At 39.8% G+C, this 20,787-nt stretch overlaps 1 protein-coding gene, 1 long non-coding RNA gene and 1 pseudogene across 3 annotated transcripts; 2 read left to right on the forward strand and 1 right to left on the reverse strand.

Moving 5' to 3' along the window:
- The first annotated feature begins 1,397 nt into the window (after window positions 1-1,397).
- On the forward strand, window positions 1,398-1,836 carry LOC130692926 (uncharacterized). Its single transcript, XR_009001595.2, has 3 exons — window positions 1,398-1,491; window positions 1,565-1,652; window positions 1,795-1,836. It is a non-coding gene; the product is annotated as an uncharacterized LOC130692926 (long non-coding RNA).
- Window positions 1,837-7,604: 5,768 nt separating this feature from the next.
- On the forward strand, window positions 7,605-10,050 carry LOC130693773 (uncharacterized). Of its 2 annotated transcripts, none has more exons than XM_057516973.2 (9): window positions 7,605-7,718; window positions 7,789-7,845; window positions 7,917-8,048; window positions 8,111-8,244; window positions 8,363-8,500; window positions 8,572-8,764; window positions 8,836-9,258; window positions 9,321-9,491; window positions 9,554-10,050. In XM_057516973.2, the coding sequence occupies exons 2-9, from the start codon at window positions 7,814-7,816 to the stop codon at window positions 9,729-9,731; spliced, it is 1,401 nt and encodes a 466-aa protein (XP_057372956.1). In that variant the 5' UTR covers window positions 7,605-7,718; window positions 7,789-7,813; the 3' UTR covers window positions 9,732-10,050. The 2 variants fall into 2 exon arrangements, with proteins under 2 accessions (XP_057372956.1, XP_057372955.1); XM_057516972.2 differs by having other exon boundaries at window positions 7,714-7,732.
- Window positions 10,051-10,110: 60 nt separating this feature from the next.
- Window positions 10,111-11,618, reverse strand: LOC130693774 (nitric oxide synthase-interacting protein-like; annotated as a pseudogene).
- Between the last annotated feature and the right edge of the window lie 9,169 nt (window positions 11,619-20,787).

The following is a 20,787-nucleotide window of genomic DNA, read 5'->3' on the forward strand; positions in this document are numbered from 1 at the left end:
GGGTTGATACATCGGTCGTCTGCAATTGACCGTGCCGTGCTGTTGCTGTCGTCGGGCGAAGGAGGACACGAAGGTTTAATAAAAAACTTTATAGTTGTCGTGAGCATCGGCTATGAAATATAGCCGCCTGTCCGCCTTTTTCATTTTCATAGTCCAAGACACTCCGGCACACACGGAGAGGGGTGCTTACCCGGTTTCTGAGAAGTTTCGAGGAAAAATCCATCTTCATCCATCCATCATTCTCGATGATGGATTTTTCTACCAAAAAAAAAACACGACAAACATTTGAAAAAAAAAAAAAAAAAAGAAACGAACTCGCCACGAACACTCCACCCACCACGAGTAGCTCGTCAGTCCAGCGACTTGTTTCAGCTGAATTAAGTTTGCCATTTTTACGGCCGTTTCAACTCAGTGTGCCGTCCGTTTTTTTTTTACTTTTTTGTTTTGTTGTACTTTTTTTCGTCGGTGATTGCAAACAAAGCCGACACTTTTTTTAGGGGAATTGAACAATTGGGAAAGAGTTATTTTTTGTTTTCCAATTCTTTCTCACGCATCTTTCATTATTGAAATAAGAGGGGATTTCCCCCTGCAAGTAAATCTCGACCGAAAATACGAAAAGCGAAATAGAAAACTACCATTTTTCTCAGTTCTTGTTCAAATCGAATTCCTCAATCTTTATATCTGAAAATTATCTGCCTCATCGTTTTGGATAGAAGTTATCGTCCTCACCGACGGCCTTCACCATTATGCAAATTGTAATTGAGGAGAGATAGAGAGAGAAGTGGCGGAGGGCCAAACGCCATTGCCTTGGATCAATTGATGACGGCCTTTCTCTATCCGGATATTTTTTTTTCTTTGTGATTTTTCAATGTGATGTAATAAAACAAACGCCAGTCAAAACATTCAAGAATCCTGCAGATGGTGTGTAACCATTAGTGAGGAATGAGCTCCAAACGAGAAGCCACGTAGTATAATGCCGAAACATTTTCACTAGACGTAATTGGCTAGATAAAATCAATATGTTTTGCGAAACAACACAAGACAGAAAGAAATTATACAAAAGAGAGCAGGCACGCAAAAGCGCCGTATGCAAATCTCTGCTAGGAGCCCAATTTACTTTGCGATTGTTTCGTGTCGGTAATGTTCTACCCAAAGTGGAAATGGGAAAAAAAATAAATCAAGAGAAAGAGAGAAAATTGTAATTTGTTCACGCGTCGCGGTCTCCTTCGTGAGTTGGCATTCGAACCATGTTACCGGCCTGCTCTATTGTCTCATTACGAATCGTTTCAGTTGCTGCCAAGTGTACGCAATCAACGTCAAAAAATGAAGGTTGAGTGGGAGAAAAAGAGGCAGAATAATAGCGGGGCCGTAATTTTTTATCATACCTTTGTTTTGTGACACCTTTCGAATTGATATAGCCTATCCTCATTTCCATCTTTCTATTTCTTTTTTACAGGACATGTTTCGCTGCAATCTGAGACGAGAGCATTGGTAAGTGTACGGCTATTCATTATTTTAAAGAGGGAAAATCAAAAGTACTTCATTTTTTGTGTATCACCAACAGGTTCACTCCCGACAATTTGGTGGAACTTGTACCTAACGTTGGTTGTATCGTCGACCTCACTGCCACTAGTCGGTATTACAATCCACAGGTATAAATCTTTTTTTCTTCGCTGCTGCCAAAGACACAAAGTTATTCAACTCATCCAAGCTGCTCTTTTTTTTTTTTACTTTTTGCTTTCCTTATTATTTTTTTCCACCGTATTTACTTGAGTTCTCGTGTTTATGGTTTAGGTTTTCATCGAACGCGGATCCACCACGCGAAGATCTTTTGCGAGGCGCGTCATCCCGAAAGCAACGACAGTGAGAAGGTAAGTCCACACACAAAGTATAATATCATTGTCTAAGGTTGCGTATGTACGTATATCGTGAGCGTGTCCAAATGTTGGAAGATTTTTTTTCCCGTTAGCGGTTGAAGGACTTCTACAATCTCGTGAAAGGCCCTTTTAAAGGAAAAACTATTTTTAATCCGTGGTAAAGAATTTGTAATAGCTTGGCAAGGCTGTTGCATAATATTTAGAAAATGGCGGACATTCTTAAGTTGAAACGAAAACAATACTGGAAAGAAAAAAAAAGGGTAAAAAACAAGTTGCCAAGGTAAAAGCCATCATCGAAGTCCGGCTGGTTTGAACGTCGTGGTGGCACCAGTCAGCACACATGGAAGGCCTGAGCCTCTATCACAATATATTACGGCTCGCAACTGAGGCGGGATGTTGCTGTATGCAACATATGCATACGCATACATGCAACAGCAGCACGTTTAATCATTTTCCCAAGTTTTTTTTCTTAAGTGTCTATTTTTTTTAAATGTTGAAGGTCCACACCGCGTAGTAATTGCCCGCCCCAGCGATTCGACTTCTCGTTCTTCCCAGTCTGTTCTCTGTGAACTGATATGTTGTTTCTTGGTATACACAATCTTGCCGTGTGGGAAGGCCTTGCAGTCTTCGAAAATAGAGAAGAAGAATATAACGGAAAATGATGGAATGTGGATTACAGGTTGTCAAAGTGTGAGAATGGCTTGTAATGCGACGCGTGATCCGACTAATCTTGTAGTAGGTGATAGTAGCCTCCCATCTTCTCTTCCTGCCTTTCGTTTTTTTTTCCTTTCCCGTTGGTGAAAGTGTGTACTGGAATGAAGAAGACGAAGGGTGGCTAAAATGAACCCCGAGACGCGCAGCGATAGGCTGGGTTGTTTGAGAGGCAGAAAATGTTATGGGAAGTGGGTTGTTGTAGATAAGCATCTCCTGCTTTTTTCTCGTATTTTTCGGGGCCATGTTTGGTCACACAACAAGAGAGCCCAATGACGCGCGGGATGATCACCTTCTCTTCTTCTTTCTGACTCTATACGATATACTGTATTGCATAGCTCCTTCTTGCTAAGCCGGTTATCGCGTTATAAACTGCGGCCCGGTTGGAAATCAACATTAAAACCGATCCGGCGTGTTTTTCTTTTATTATTGTTCGCACGCCTCTTCGAACCATCTCCCCGTTCTCTTCGCTATAAACTCCCCGCTCTTTTTTTTCTCGTTTGCAACCAGAGAGAAAGAGAGAGATCAGGCGTGATGACCTACACGAATTTTTGGCATTTCCCTTGTTGTATAAACAACATAGTTTGGCCACCATCTATCACCCCACTGGCCGGCTCGCGCTGTTCCTCAACAAACACGGAACAGGATGCATGGTTTCGTTTTATTTTGATTTCCACCCCCTACAGTGCCGCAATTTACGACCCCTGTTCTTTTTTATATATGAAAAATGCCGATTGCGCTTATCGTTTTTTTTACATTCCTTGGTGATGTATCGAGCGACTCTCGTTCTTTATTAACGATATCCCATTTTATTTCTTGCTTTTTGTTAAATAAGGAAATGTATGCAGCCGAGATGCACTATCTTCTTGTTGGATGTTGCCCGTCTTCTCCGGTAAGTCAATCGTTCTTTAAATCCATCGCATTTTTTTTTCTTGTTGTACACGCAAGTCTAGGTAATGAATGTTTGCTCGAAAATTGTTTATGATTAGCAAACGTCTAGCATACCTGCCTTCCCAAAAATAATGATTGCCCATCTTGATTGCTTGCAACAGGAGAACCCCAACCCCCACAAAAAAAAAAATAATCATTGGACAGCCTTTTTTGGGGAGCTTGAAAATGAATGGTGAGAACCGGCGTAGTGGACAAACCCCGCTTTTTTCCAGTTCTTCTTTCTGTTTGGTCAACTTTCCGGGCATTGCGTTTTCTTTTTCTTTTTTTCAAACGAGCACTAAGCAAGAAAATGTTTTGTTTCTCCACTTGTGATGACCAAACACCGTTCTCGCTTCCTATCTCTTGTTACCTTCCATCTTGTTCGAATTCCTTGTTGTTGTTGCTGCGCGTTCTTTGCTTATCTGTAAACGCCAAAACAGATTTGTTGCGTCCCTTGTACATACCCTTACCCCAAGACTTGGTTACTGCCCTGGCAGCCCTGCCGTCTCTTATTTGTCCAGCCTTTTCAAAGTCGATCAGCACTCAACAAGTTGACGTATTCAGTACCGGCTCTTCTTATCCTTCTTCCGTCTTTCGACGTTTTACTGCCCCGCTATTGTTTCAATTTTCTTTGAAAAAGGTTAAAGAGCATTTTTTATTTTTCGGATTGATCCATTACTAACCGGAGAAGACACTTTCTATTCGCACATTTCTTTTATTACTCGAAAAAAAATCTCTTTTTCCGAGTAGGTCTTTATTATTTTTTTTTAAAGAAAAGAAAAATAGAATAGACATTATTTTTTGAATGTTTGATTGTCTTGAATCTCCTCCTTTTCTTATTGGGTGGATTTGATGATGGAAAAAGGTTGAGGTTCAAGGGTTAAGTGTCTTACCAGTGGATTTAATGACTCCGCCCTGCTAAACCGCCCGGAAAAGGTTCTTTAATCAGCTCCGAATTTCTTTCGCTCTCCTTTACCCATAGCAGCAAAGTGCAAATTGATGAATGACATTTTTTTTGGAAAAAAAAATCGGTTCACAACTTGTTCCTTTTTATAAACAACGAAACTCCTCCTCACATTCGAATTTGTGAGGTTAAAGAAAAATGGACTGTATTTACTAGCTATTCTTTTTCTATTTTTATTCTCGAAATTTTTCTCTCCTTTGGTTTTTTTTTCCATGGAGAAAAAAAAATGTTTCGTTTGTTCTTTAGCTGCTCCTGCTGCTTTTGGTGGTCCGTTGGTATTCTTCGGTTGTTGGTATATATTCTTATATTTACCCTTGTCTTGTGCGTTGGACACGTAAGAGCGAAAGGGAGCCGGTCGGTGAGAAAGAACAAAAAGGCAAAAAAAAAAAACAAAAAATGTCGTTGATTTTATTTTCTGTGTGTATGCATACGCGCTGAGTCTCTCTCTTGCCTTTTCTTCGCCAGTGCGCGTAAAGAAATTTGTTCTTAATGATGGACCCCCTACTTGGTTTGTTTGAACTGAACGCCTTCAACTGTGCGCGCTGGATGAGTACCCAGTAGGTAGGAACTTAAAAAAAAAAAAGAAGGGAACCCCACATAGACACAAAAACGCACACAATCGAAAGAACAACACGTTCAACAAAAAAAGAAAAGAAAGAGAATATAAAACAAACTGGGTATTTGCTCAAGTCTTTTGTCTTCCTTGTCTCTTCCTTCCTTCCTTTTTTTTTGTTCCACAAAAAGAGAAAAATTCCCTCCCTTTCTTGTCTTTCCGTATTTTACTGCTTCTCGTTTGTTGGATGTCGTAGTGGTGGCTTGTCGGACAAATTGGGCAGTAAGAAAATTCCGGTGGAATCGGAACGTGGAAGAGAGATAACCCCTTACTGTCGCATGCATTATATTTGGTTAAGTTAAGGGTCATTCATATTGAGGTGCTTTCGTTATGTGAGGTGGTACCTTTTTTTGAATATTATTTTTCATTTTATCGCTTTTGTTTTTTTCGAAACGATGGCCTCGCCCCCGCAAAAGGTTCAGATCATCCATCTTTAGGTCCATCTTGTTTTGTGTTTTTTTTTTTTTTTTTAATGGAACAGCTTGCCGTGCATTTTTGCGGAAATTTCACCCCAGCATTTCCCTCACTGTGTGGGATGTCTGCGTCGAAAAGTTATCGGAGTCACGTTTTTAGCGCGAAGAAGAATCATATAAATGTAAAGAGGATTTTGTGATTTCTTGTTTTTTAGTGTGTCGAAGGGGCAGAGTCGGTAAGAGAAGTCCGATGCTGAGGGTGCCATAGTGTGTATATATAACACCTGCCCAGGTGCCTATGCGAGAAGCAAGATGAACAACCATGATTAAATTAAATTGAAAAAATAAAAGAGGAGGATGGAAGGTATTCGGATTTTTTTTTACCTCTCGTGGGTACACGAAAAAGAAACGAAAAACGTAAGACGGGGAATCTGAAAATGCCAGGCCCACACCAGGTCGATTTTTTTATTCGTTTCTTGACTTGGTCTGCTATTGGCCTGGAGCCGCCCTTTTTCATATATTGATTCTACACTAGCAGGCTCATGCCTGAATTAGATTTGTATGGACGCTACATAGGTACATACATAGGTAGTACGCATCACGTACCTCACATACAACTACTCCTACTACTACTACAACCACAGCGACGTGTGTGAATAGAAAAAAAAAAGGGAGATGGCAATGAGAAAATAGAAAAACCCATATGTGATGAGCTCAGGAAGGAATGTTTTCGATTTTTTCCTGGCCAGCACCCGGGCTGATGTTGGGTCACCGCCGAAAAAATTGTGATGGCCTATTAAATAAATATTTCCGCTAGGTATTTATATACAGCATATGCTTGAGGGCGGCAGTTTTTTTTGTTCATCTTCTTTTCTTTTTAAAAAGAATTCACCTATAGGAATTCGATTGGTCAATTCAGAATGCCCGTTGTCCAACATCTTGCGATGTTGGGCTGGGCCTGGCGAAGGCCTTGTGTGTATGCGCAACTGGAAACTTTTATGTCATGGTCGACACTTTTATTACGTGATTGGCTTTCTTCTCTTGCTCGCCCCTTTCCCATACGAAATTTCTTGACTCCTCTCTTTTTCTATTTTGCCCCTATGTAGTAAAAAAAACGCGTGTGAAAGAAGGGAAAAATTATGTATTTGTGTTTTTGAAAGATGATCGAATGTCCTTTTCTTTATTCCCTTTTTGGGGTCCGCCCTTTTCTTCTTCGCAGTTTCTTTCATGTGGTGGACGTGCTTCTTCACAGCATCAATTCCTGAGGTGATTGTGTCATTCTTCATTTGGGTTTTTCTTTTTTACGGCTGCCGTCCGTAAACAAGTAGAAAACGAGAAGAGACGGGGAAAAACCATTCGAAACAGGGTGGTGTCCAACTAAGAAGAGCAAAGTTTTGATGGGGCACTGCACACACGGGCTCAATAGGACTGGTTATCTGGTGTGGAGGTAAGCTCTGGCTCGTTGCCCATTGGCCGTTTCATATTTCTATTACACGAAACAAAATGTAACACGTGTCAACATCGACTAAAAGGTATGTGGTAGAGCAACGAGGATTTCAGCCGTCCGACGCCATTGCTGGTTAATTTAATTTATATCTAGTTATTATCACGCTTTTAAACGTTGATGTTTTTCTTTTCATTGTTGTATCTTCGTTGACCTCTTGTTTGCGAATGAGACAGCTTTCAACGAGGCTCGCGGTCATTGCATTTAACGCGAAAACTACCTTGAAGACCTCCATAGAAGGAATGCGTGCACCGATCCGGCCCAGATTCGGTCCAGCTCTATCAAAACAAGTACGGCGACAAGCTCTTTTTATTTTGTTGTTGTTGTTTAATTATTCAATTTATTCACTTGTGTCCATTTTTTTTTCTCCAAATCCATGATGAATTAGCAAAAAATTTTATGTTTTATTTTTTATTACTTGCAGCAGTGCGGATTATCCCGATCACGACCAAGCTTGCGCCAATTACGGCAGCCGATCAGACTTGCCGTGATCGCGATCGAAAATTGGTCGATTTTTCCGCCATCTAGCGACAAAGTCTCTTTCCGATTTATTGTCCTTTGCAAACCAAATCGCGGTGTAAACCATAAATCCGCGGTGCAAATCGTGACCGATCGTCGCGGGGCCGAGCCCTAGCCCCGAGACATTCGAATTCCCTTCATCAGCTTCCAAGTTGCTGTTCAGTATGACGATTCAGCCCTGCAACAAGTGATTCAAATGTGGTATGATACATAAACAAAGTGTGATTGAAACTTTTTGTGTTATTACTTTTTAATAGCTGAGTATTCTATACGTTCGTCGCCATGGAAGAAGATTGGAATATCGACAAGCACAGGTAGCCTTTCATTTCAGAATTGGTACATAAAAACCTTAACATATGATTCCATAACATATATGTGCCAATAGAAACAAATTTGAACTTGATGAGCAATGGGAGCTGAAAAGAAAATTCATGGAAACACACAAGCATCGGTTTTCAAAAGAACGTGTGATATGTCTTGCCCAGGTTCTTGTCAACATGGAATTTTTGGGAGCAAAGTATTATATTTTTGACATTCCACTAAAACAGCAAAATTTTTTAGCGATCTTAATAATTCAAGATACCCCATTGAAATTACAAATACTGTTATGGAACTATCAAAAAATATTGTAGAAGGCTTTAGAAAAAACCAAAAAGCAAGACTTCAAAGGACATTTGTAGAAGCCTCTGAGGCAGCTAGTTTGAAAGTTAAAGGTCAGTATGTTTTATATTGTTTATTCCTAGAGAAGCTGTGGTTTCTTAAGAAGGGACAATTTGCTTATTACAATTTTGTTATAGATTGTTTTGTTTATTAAAATTTTTATTTTTCTAGAAACCCTCGCCAACCCAAAGCTTTTTTCAGAAAATGTTGAAAATGATGAATGTGTGATAACTGGGAATAGTTCACCAATTTACACAGAACGAGAAGTGTTTGTTCAATCAGCTTCCAAGAAACTGGCATGGGACAAAGGCAAAAATAAAAATTTAATCATTAATTTGTGTTACCTTTTCTTACCTGTTTAACTCTATCTTACACAACAGATAAGGACACAGGACCCAGAATACCAAATTTTGTATTAATTATGACAAACATTCAAAGGCAAAATATCACAGAACATGCCAACAACAGAACTAACTCGGCACCAAGTTATCGGGAAATAATTGAAACGTCGGCTCGTTTATCCTCAGTTGAGCTTAAACTCAGCAATATTTTTTTTACGAATCAAGGAAAGTGGTAAATATTTACTTTTATTGGCACTTGCTAATTCCTGATTTTAATATGGTGAATGTTGTGTCGTATTAAAGGCAAACAGTGCTTCATCTAGGTGGCAGAGAGATCGTATCTTCGCTACACGAAAACAAAAAGATGTCAGAGAGAGGCGTCTGCGAACTGGCGTTTCCTATTTTGGAAAGAAAACACTATCAGCTGGTCATTATCGATCAAATCTGCATTTCTATCGACCACTTCATAAAATTGGAGGAAGACATCAGGCAAGCCCGTGCTGAAAACTCAGTGAGAACTACCATAACGAAGGACGTCATGCAAAGAAAACATAACTGGACATCCGATTTATCCACTAATAGCGCCTTCGTGGTCTTGTCGAAAGAAGAAAGTATTGTACCGCAACCACTTAACTCTGCCGTTGCCATGAAAATGATGAAGAAGATGGGGTGGGCTGAGGGAACCGGACTTGGGGCACGGAAACAAGGGATTTTGGAACCTATAAAGTAGTAACCGTTCTTTAAGCATAAAAACATATGTTTTAAAATAAATTTTTGGTTTTTTTTAGAGGTGATGTGATTGTCGATAGAAAAGGCGTTGGGTATCATGGCTCTGGAGGCAAAGATTCATTCGACAAGATAATTCGTCGTTATCTAAGCAATTATGTGAACAGTTCTTCTTTGCACACCATAATTTTTTCCAGCGAGTTTTCTACTAACCAAAGAAAAACAATTCATTTGTAATTTTTTAAAAATTAAAGGTATCTACATTTTAACACATCTGTTCCTAATACCTCTTTAGAATTGCCCGTAAAATGGGATTGTATTCGTTAAGTACTGGAAAAGAACCTAATCGCCAACTGACCGTCCGCCGATCAGTTAGAAAACGGCCTCTCGTCGAACTACTCAATGAGTTGATAGATTCTCAAGGAGAAGATCCTCTTTTGGAAAAAATGAATACCATCCCTCCAACGGAATAGGTGCGGCAACAACTCATCGGTGTGGCTCTCGATGGAAGGATTTGTATTTTATTTTACAAGGATTTTGTGTAAATTTGCTTTTTCAAACTTGCAGTCGTTATGCCCCACAAGTGTGGCCATTTTCATTTGGCAAATTTTTTAAAGATTTGGTTGGTCTCACCGTAGCACAATACAGAATGGATAGTAGAAAGCATATGACATAATGGCCTATCACTCATATACGTTAAGCCATATTTGCCTGAAATGACTAGCACGCGTCGCAAAGTTACCAATTGTACCTTTCTTTCTAGCCCTAGCAAATACAAGCGATTTTTCAAAACCTATCAGTGCTAATATCCTCAGGGCCAGCAACATAATTTCTTTTGGTTAACAAAACGTGTTATAATGGGAAACACTTTTATTGATGACACAAAAGAAAGTTGTATGATTGATTGAAAAACCTGATTAGCTTGAAGAATTTTTTAGACAAAACTATGCCATCAGGCTAGATCTAGCTACAGTAGCTTCGAGTTTGTCATTAACTCTTGCAAAACCAGTCCTGCCCTTTAAAACGGAAAGAAAAAAAAATTAAATTAAATTAGTGATCCGAATGACTTTCGTGGAAGTTCTACAGAAAATTTTACGGATTCGAACAAACTATATTTACTCTCTTCAAAGGAATTACGTCCTTTTCTTCTAATTTTAATCCTGTAAGATGGTTTACCATGTCCTTTTTGATGAGTTTTTCGAAACACTCTGTGGTAATAACATCATCGATAAAGTCATTTAAAAAAACTTCCAACAAATCAGGAATTTTTAAAACACATTAAAAAGGAAAAGAGGAATAACTTACGTTGGTTTCAAAATGGTGCACGGCACCGAATTGCTAAAATAAATATCTGGCATTGAAAAGTTCCCGTGATATAAATAAAACTGTTCACGCTGAATATGAATACGACACTTACCTCTGGTAATAAGGCACATATAGCGGACTTGGCGATTATGAGAGCTTTTCCGCGTTCGTCGTCATCCTTCGGGACCAGCGTAAGCTTTACGTCAATCAGATCCTTGATTTTTAACATTTTCCCACTGACTGGGCAATAAATGTCTGTAGATGGTTTTGAAATCATTTTTGGTTTTTCATCAGGAATCATAGCTGGGACCCAAAAACTTGGCAAAGCCATTGCTTTATTTCCAGACATGTTTGACAGAATATCACTGCTAGTAGATGGGTTACTACTAGGTAAGCTATCACCTTTCACAATTGCTATAAATATTAAGTAACATCATTTTGAGTTGGAATTAGTTATAATTTTTGCAATGTCACCGATGAATTTCTCCATTTGGCTTCCATGGGCTGCGGCTTTTAGTTCATTTTTCTCACTCTCCTCACGCTTGTTTTGTCTTTCATATTCTTTCTGTTGTCTCCAGATTTTTTTTTTGGCAAGATAGTATTCTAAAATGGCTTCTTTGTCAAATAAATAGTCCATTATGACTATAACAAAAAACAAATGGCAATTTTATCACTTATGAAAGATAACATACAGCTTCAAATATACATCACAACAGGATTTCTACAGAGTAGCAGAGTAAGTGAACAGCAATCAAATTCTTTGATAGAATCCTTGCTGAATCTTTCCGAATGAGACCCGTATCCGGATGCTTTTGCATCTCTTTTCTTTTCGTGATAGATAGCCTATATATACTTCCCTGCCATGGAATTTCTGGCATGTTGCGTCATATTTACGGCCCTTGAAAATCTAAAAGAAATTCGACTTCAGATTTAATACAAATAACCACAACAATATAAAAATCGTAAAATCCTCTAATTAATGTTTATGTTTTTTTTTTGTTTTTTTTTGTGTTTTCTGCCGACGAAGCCGATTCGCAGTAGGAATCAGAGATAAGGAGATGGGACACGGAATAGGGAAAGCCGAAATGACAGATTTCGGCACTCCATCTAGCGGCTAATTCCCTCCCTTTCTCATTAGCAGACGAATTCCCTGCAAGCAAGCATTGTTACAGGCGGCTGATTTGAAATGGTCACGGAGAGGTAGATAATGCACCAGATAATAACACACAAAGGAAAGTTTCATGACTAAAAGTAAACTCTCAATGAAATTAGTTTTAAAGATTGGTGTATAACATGATTTATCTAACTGGTTATGATTAAAAGTTTCTTCAGACATATTTTGACTGAATAATTTGATGTAAGATAAACATCTTATTTTGAAAATCTGCTAACAACAAATTTGACGAAGTAATTAACAATATTCGATTCCGCTTCATGCGGGTCTTGGGGTCCATCCGCATCGATATGTGCGTATAAAACTATCGAATTAAATTTACTATTAGCTAATATATTACATTTCGCCGAGAAAAAAAGCCTGTATGGTATTCCAAATTAACAAAGCGGAACCAAAGTGGAGTGAGAACAAAACAGAAGTTTTTTAAGGCTTAAATCTAGGCATCCAATGTTTCAGTAAGATAATTAGTCGCAGGGCATCGTTAGGAAACTTACAAAATGAAACTGGTTGATCACTTCTCTTCGAATTGCAGCTAACGGCACTACATTTGGAAGGCATTTGCACAAAGAGAAGAAGAAAACACATCTAGAACTACTGTGAACAACTTGTAAACTGAGGCTGGGTATTTTGCAGGATAAAATTCGATAATTAGCTAACAGGTTCCCTGGAAGGTATTAGTAAGCCAAAAATTCCAGAAAATCGACCCTTTTTGATTCTCCGACTTCTCAACGCCTTCCGAATCACATAACTTTCGTTTGTGTGTTTTTCTCTGGCGAAATGTCCGACTTTCCTTGCCCGTATTCAAATTAGCCGCCTGTCACATTGGTTCCTTGCAGGGAATTCGTCTGCTAATGATAAAGGGAGGGAATTGTTCGCTAGATGGCGCCCCAAAATGTGTCATGGCGGCTTTAACACGGTCGTGTCCCATCTCCTTATCTCTGGTAGGAATCGGGTGTTACAGAAATTTTGGACTAGTATCCATTGCCACCATCAGGTTGTATCAGATCGTTGTCAAACTAGTCGTATAAGTTGTGCATAGTGGATGTTGTTTAGACTTCGAGGTACAGTTTGGATTGGAGAAGAAAGTTGGCAAGGTGATCTCGGATGAGGAGCTGCGAGCCTTTGTTGATTTGTTGGCTTAGGCCAAGAATATTGATTGTGTTCCAGGTAAGATTTAGTTGTGAGAGAAGTTGTTTAAGAGGAGTGTAGTATGTGGAGAGATGTTCGCAGGCTGTGAGGACATGGTCTACATTTTCGATTTCAGGGCAGCCATGGCGACAGTGGGGCTGTGTGTTCATATCAAATTTGCTTATATGGGCATTTAGCCTGTTGTGCAGGCCTACGCCTAAGAATTTGGCGCTCGGCTGATGGAATTCTTCGGCAGTGAATGAAGAGGAGTGGAGGCTGGGGGATGCTATGTGATCTAGAGAGCACCAATATGGTGGATTTTTCTGGGAGGAAATCTAAACCCCACTTCTTACCCCATCTGTGCAACTTATCCAGGTAAGGTTGTAGTTTATCTTCTGCCATTGTAGCGTTTTTAGCTTGCATGTAGATTGCGACATCATCAGCGTAGTGGAGGGTGGTAACTTTGGGTGGGGGAGGGGTAGGTCACTCATCATAACGTTGAATAGTGTTGGGCTAAGTATAGCTCCTTGGGGGACCCCTGCGACGAGATGGCCTATGTCTGAAAGGTTATTCCCTACTCTCACTCGCCCATTTCTATCTGTGAGGAAGGATTGGATCCAGCTGAGGATAGATCCTCTTACTTGCATCTTGGGGAGTTTGAAGATGACACCATCGCATTGGGTGCGGTCAAAAGCCTTGGCAATGTCGAGGAATACCGCATATGTGGAGAGTCAGTTTGCTAAAGTCAGTTTTAGTGTCATTTCAAGAGTTAGAATGTGATCCAAGGTGCTACTGCCAGGACGAAAACCGGCTTGCGATGGCTGCAAGTGGCTGTTTTCTTCGAGATGCCAGACCAGCCGGTTCTTAATGACTCTTTCCATTGTTTTCCCTAGACATGAAGTGGTGGATATGGGGCGAAAGGACGCTGGGTCTTCTGCATTTTTGTTGGGTTTGAGGATCGGGATTATTAGGGCTTCTTTCCAGTTATTTGGGGTAGAGCCGTTTGCGAGGAGAGCGTTGAATGGGTGGCGAAGCATCTTACGGTTGTCGTATGTGAGGTTAGACAGCATTTTATTATGCGCGAGGTCTCTCTCTTTGAGTTACTTTTGCGTCTATTAAGGGCTTGTGTTATTTCACCTTGTGTAATGGGGGAGTTGAGAGCGCTGAGGCCTGGCGACGCGACGGCTGTCCTTATGGCTTCTTTTATGTTAGCTTGTTCTTGGGCGGTTATTGGAGTTGTCTGTGAAAGTTTTTAGGAATATATTAGCTTTTTCTCCGGGTTCGTTTATTAAGTCCCATCTGTCAGGCGGAGTGGATGCCCGTTTGCGGAAGAGGTGTGACCACGGCCGGTCATCGCTTTGGCAAATGCCCACATGGTATGTTGGTCTCTGTGTGAGCCAAGGCTGGTGATGAATGTTTGCCATGATTGTTTCTTGGCATTGATTAAGGTTTTTCTTTTTTTAAACTCAGCTTTTTTTCCAGGCGATCTTTTTGTTTTCCGAGAAGGGGGCTGAGCGCCATTCAGACGGGCCTTCCTGGTAGTACGCATATGGTTATCGCAGTCTTTATTCCACCATGGCTTGCTTGGTTCTGGTGTGATGCGATGTGTAGGGGAACTCAGCTTGAATAATGTGTGACTGGTATCCAATAGGGCATCATTGAATAGCTTCTATGTTTCGACTGGTTTAGTCTTTTCAATGTAATGTTTGTTGAGGAGAAATTTATATATGTGTTCATTCCAGTCAGTCCATAGCTCATCGCGGAAAATCCATCTAGGTGGGGGGACAGTTTTTTCTCGGGGGATAATTTTTGTTTCCATGATGACCGGGAAATGGTCACTGCCAAGGTATGGGCCTAGTGAGATGGTGGAGTCGCAAGCGATGGAGAAGGAGCAGCATGTAAGGTCGATTGTTGATGTTTTCCCGGTAGTAGGGTTTATGTAAGTTCCCAGTGAGTAGGGGGTAATTAGAGCAATGTCTGGGGCTTATATTACGGCACTATAAATAGATTTTCCACTTCTGTTTGAGTTAGACAAATGACTCCATAGCTTATGGTGGCCGTTAAAGTCCCCCCCCCCCCAAGTATTTGGTTGTTTTTGCGATCAAGTAGCGGCAGAATTTCTTCTTAGGGGCAGTCACCCGAGGGGCAATATGCGGAAATTATGTCGATCGCCTTGTTGTTGGAAGTGCTAATAGTGATGCCTACCGTTTCGAGCTTAGGGCTATTTGTGAGAGTCAAAGGGGCATGTGGGAGAGAGTGATGTACTAGTATGGCAACTCCACCGCCAGGCCGTCCAGTTCGATTTTTTAGGATAATGTTATAGAAGCGGAATTTAATAGAAAAGGTGTTCTTCCAGAAGGTTTCGCAAAGAAGTACGACGGAAGATTTTTGTGAACTAAAAAAATAGCGAAATTCTTCTAAGCGGGACCTTGTGAGGCCACGCGCGGGCGTGTGGACGTTTGCCCCCTTTGACAAATGCCCCCGTCGGGGATAGACGATTGCCCCCATGCAATAACAGTGGCCCCCCGACTGTTGCCTCCTAACTTTAAAACAACAAATGCCCCCTCTAAGCTTTGATCAATAGCCCCCTTTTATGTAAGGTGCTAGATGCAAATGCCACGCTAGTTTCCGGTATTTGCATTGGATTATTTCTTCTATTGAAATTGCAGGTAAGAATCTGTTTATTTATTTGTTTTCACAGATTTTTCCTGCAACTTAAAAATTGCTTACGATTTGCCTTTCCTAGTTAACTGCCAAAAATGTCGGCAGAGGAAAAAGACAAGCAAAGCGATTGTGATCGTTCTCCAGAGACCTGTTTCCGCTTTATCTCCGTTTGATTTTTGCCGTATGGCGCAAAAAGAGGTAAGGTTTGAAAAGTATATATACTTACTAAAAAGGCAAAAATACAATTTAGTCTTCTTTTACAGTCCTAGTGCATCTTCTCGTTTCTACCTCTTGCGTTAAACCAAAATGATTTTTGAAGAAGACGAGCATCCTATTGTAGAACCAGTTAAAGGGGTGAAGTATAACGGAACTCGTTACAATTCCAAAAAAGGCTTCGTTTACCACTTGCAGAAGAGGACGTAAGAAGAATTTTATTTATAAAAATGAAACCATTAAAAAATTCACTATGTTTTATTTCTATTTTTTTTGCAGAGCGTATTCCATCATTTACCACTGCAAAAACCATAAAAAAGCAAATGGTGGTTGCAACGCCCGGATTAAGTCTGACATGGAATCTGGACTGTTTTTCAGGCAGGAAGACAAGCACCACAATCATCCCCCAGAAGCAGAAGAACAGCCCCACATAGCACAATTCGGTCCCACGGACATCCGTGGTATATCCTAGTTGGATAACGGTGACATCTTACGGACATCCGTGGAACTGCCTGACCCCCGAGTTGGATGTCCTTCGGATCTCGACTGAATATTGGAAGACCTCCCGGGAATATGCCGATTGATATCCGAGGGACGTCCTGTTGGGCGGGAAAAGGACATGCTCTGAACATGTGAGAATTTTGGTAATACCTTTCTTTATGCATTCCTGGCTACAGCAAAAAATGAATAATAAATAACATAACACAAATATTGGTGAGAAATTTCTTTGTATTCACATTTGCCGCAACATACAACACGTAACTGTCAAGTTTAGAAGACAAATAAGAAAAACTGATCTTAAATTAAACCCCCCTTATATTATTATTTTTTTCCTTATCCTTACAATGGCGCAGCAAAGCTTGGATCACCTTGATGGCATCTTGCTCGGTAATGATTGGTTGAGTCCTTTTCGCGGCCACTATAATTGAAAATATTACATACTATTAGAATTAATTACTTTAATTTTTCATACTTATAATGGATTTTCCGACATTCGTATCGGAGAGGCACTCGTTTCCTCTCTGTCCGAACCAACTGAAGTGCCTCCCAACATCCTTTGTGAATAAGCGCCGTGTAATAAGGCGAACGATGGTTTTGCGTCGTGACCACTAATCCCGATAAGATGATTGTTCTAAAACATAAATTTGAAATAATTAAACGAACGTATTAATAAGTATTAGAAAAAAACTTACCAAGCATTTTTTAATCCAAGGTTTTTTCAGTTCTTCGTTAAAATTCTTAAAATCCTCCATTGTGGTGAGAGGAAGAGATTCCAAAAATTCTTCGTTTTGATCGTTTTCCACATCCTTTTGTTTGATAGCCGACTCGATGTTATTGAGTCGGTCAAGCACGGCGATTCCTAGAGAGCTTTGGTCTCGTAATTCATGGGAAAGAGACACTATCCCTCGATGTAAAAATTCATCGGGAGATTCTTCATTACAAAAAAATGGCTTTTAAGTAAAAGACGGAAATAAAAAAAAAAAACACATACCAACGTGACGTTTAGAAATTCTGTGGCGTCTGTTGTTTGCTCCATTTCCAGTCGGCACCAACAAGGGGCTGTTTGTCAAATTGTCTGATGAATTATCATCTCCCCTGTAGCCTACATAATAAACAACAAAACAAAAATTGAAATCCCAAAATAAAAACATAATGTTAAAGTTAGAATAGTTAATATTACCTTTTTTCTTTCTCAACTCTTTTTCGTGGCTGCTATAGAAATTCTGGTCATTACCATCAATTACTAAAGGTGGAAACTCGCGTAATGAGGATGCAGATCGACGAACTGGTGTGCCTTATTTAAAAAAAAAAATAAGTCTAAGACTGAAGAGGAATTGGTAGGAATATGGATTAAAAAGATTATTTGTTTTCTCTGTTATGTGAATTTGATTTTTTAATTACCTATAGAAGCCGAAAGAGACAATGAAGATGGAGGAGGAGGAGGTGGTGGGGACTCGTCTTCCGACTCATCACTCAACATTTGAACGGAAGTTTTTTTCAATGAGGGTTTTGTTCGGGCTAAACAGCTGTTATCAAAAATGTGTTTAGCTTTCCTGGCGCTCCTACTGCGTTTTTCCTTCTCCGAATCCGTAGTCAAAATCTCTTCCATTTCTAAGGCCTTTTTCTCGTTACGCCGTGCTTCTTGATACGTATCTAAAGGACAGATTACGTTGACAAAATCAATACTAATTGAAAAAAGGATCGCTATGTAATCAGAACAGATAACCCATACCAAAGCCTTTTCTAACACGGGCAGGGTGCTTTTCCCATTTCTCCCTATCTGGCTCGTATCCTAACTCAATGAACTTGGTTAAGTCCTTGCATTTTGGAGGCCACCAACAAACTTCGCCGTCAAACCACGATATGGGCACCGTTGTAACCCATGGTTCTTTGGTGCCTTCCAAAATAAGGAACTTCCCCTACAAAAACAAGCATTTGCATTTGGACTGAAAAAAACTAGACTACGATTGATATGTAAGCCTTCTTGTAACATTTAGAACATACGTTTGTAATCGAATACAAACTTCTGAATTAATCAAGTGAAAAGGAAATCCCGCAAATGTACTAGCACTATATGGTCGATAAGGGGAATTCATTTTAATATAAAACGATTTTATATTAAAAAATTCTAACAAAAGCTTGGTACTGAAGGAAAGCATCGATAATATACGGAAGTATTAAAAACAACAAAATGCCTAACTGTGAAAAGGAAAAAAAACAATAATCAATTGGAAAAAGAAAAGAAATAACCAAAGCGTTAAAGCGGCCCGACGAAGCCGTTTAAAGAATGGTTTGAAAAAATACCCCAATCAACACCCACGAAAAAAGAAACAAAAAAATTAATTTCGCATAAGGGGGAATAAATTGCCACAAAGAGTTGTAAGGGAATAGCAATTTGAAGCGGATTGAAGAAAAAGAAGAAAAGTCGCTTGAAAAAACACGGTGAGAACACCCGCAAAAAAGAGAAAAGAAAATGATTAACTGATCTTGCATAAGCAAAGATCAATTGCCAAAATGATAATAAACGGCAAAGATATGAAGCCGTCGGAAAAAGTTTCAAAAATGTGAAAACGAAAAGAAAAGGAAAGAAAAAAAATTAATCTAATCACGCAAAAGCAAAATCATTTGCCAAAAGAGTGATCAAAAACGGAAAAGCTTTTCAAGCGCCATAAAAAACGGTTAAAAATTTCGTTGTTAAAAGCGCCCTACCAGCACTCGCGAAAAAAAAAAAGAAATTTAAGTAAAGAAAAAGGACAAAAAAAATGAAGAAAGAACTAAAGCATTAGAACGGCATGAGGAAACAGTTTTAAAAATTGCCAGGCAAAGCCCCCTGCCAAAATCAACAAAGAAGAAAAAGAAAAGAAAAAATTTAGTTAATAAGACGTAAAAAAAGTCCAGCTGAAAAACCATAAAAAGAATGAACAAAAGCATTAAGTTGTGTGAAAAAAGAAGATAGAAAATAGCATTTGAAAAAGTAGCACACATATAATTTACATATATAATTAAATAACTACCGCAATTATTTCTAATCTTAGTCGGCCTATGTCCCGACTAAGATATTCATCTAACTGAAGGTCCACTGACCATGGCCAGACAATTGGTTTCACGACGACACTGTGAAACCAATCCCGATACCTGTGCCCATTGAGGTGACAAGTCTCAATGCCCTTAAACTTATAGTAACAATGCCAGCACTCGAACCGTTGCCTATCCGTTCCGAGCCTGATACACTGTGTCTGGGATCGGCCCAGCACTAGTAAAATGAATAATGAACTTACGGTTTGAGATTCCATATGAATAATCCAAAATGTGAAGGGGCCTCAGTAGGAACAAAGGCGGGCAGCTAGGCAGGAACAGCGCGGGCAGCTAGGCAGGAACAGCGCGGGCAGCTAGGCAGGAACAGCGCGGGCCGCTGGGCAGGAACTGAACGGGCAGCCGGCCAGGAACAGGGGGGACCGCTGGACAGGACCGACAGAAGCACTTACACAGAGAAAACAATCAGGATCGACACTGTTAACACTAATTCGTAAGACGGCAGTAGCCCACAGTTAACCGAAGCACTAAATCAGTCGAGAAAAGTTTCTAACGCGAAGTTCACTAAGTGTTACACCAAACAGCACACGCACGGCACGAACAATAACCTTCACCATATACAACTCAACAATGACTGGCTGAAAGTCTGAATCGCATGCGAAAATTGGGAAGTCAAAACTACCATTATTTGCCATTTTTGTAGTCTTTCCCTAAACACTGGTGAATGGTTTCTTCTCAAAAATCCTTTTATAGAGCAACTTCCATTATTGAAACAGTTTTTTACACGGAGATAGTTTAAATATTACTGTTAGTTTGTAAATTCTGTTTCAAATAATAACTGCGAATTACATAAAAAACAACAAAAAAAATCTGGCAAACATTGGGTAACCTGACGATGCTAAACTTCGATTCAGTTGGCGAATGGCGAGTGTTAACGATACGTCTGCGCGAGTGAAACAGCAAAAGGATACCAGGCAAGTTTACATTTACAGTACTTTATTTCGCTTAATATAACATTTTTCTTATATTTAGATATCAGAGGTCGACAGTATATACTTGTCGTATACTTGTTGTACTTATTGTTATTACGATTGATTTATTGGTAACAACATTATCTACTTTTGTAGGTTGCATGACAGGAATGGTAGCTCACCTTCTTGCGCTAGTCCCTTTCTTAATTAACTATCCCTCAGAGAAAAAAGCGATGGTCCGTGCCATATCACTTGCTGGACTCTTAAGTCGCTATGCTCATTCGGTTGTAGGCCAACCACACGATCACTGTGTAAAACCGCTAATGACTGAGGTTGCTACAATTAATTAAAAATTTCTCTAGTTTTATCCTTTAAATTTTTAAATATTATCCTATAGTTGCTGAAACGGATCCTGAATGGCAACAAGCGAGTTAAACAGGCCGCTTGTTGAGCTTTTTCCACTCTTGAGGAAGAAGCATGCACCGAATTAGTACCTTACTTGGGCTTTATTCTGGAAACGGTTGTCTACGCTTTTAGCAA

The sequence above is a fragment of the Daphnia carinata genome, chromosome 3 (assembly GCF_022539665.2).
Source record: "Daphnia carinata strain CSIRO-1 chromosome 3, CSIRO_AGI_Dcar_HiC_V3, whole genome shotgun sequence".
Classification (NCBI taxonomy): domain Eukaryota; kingdom Metazoa; phylum Arthropoda; class Branchiopoda; order Diplostraca; family Daphniidae; genus Daphnia; species Daphnia carinata.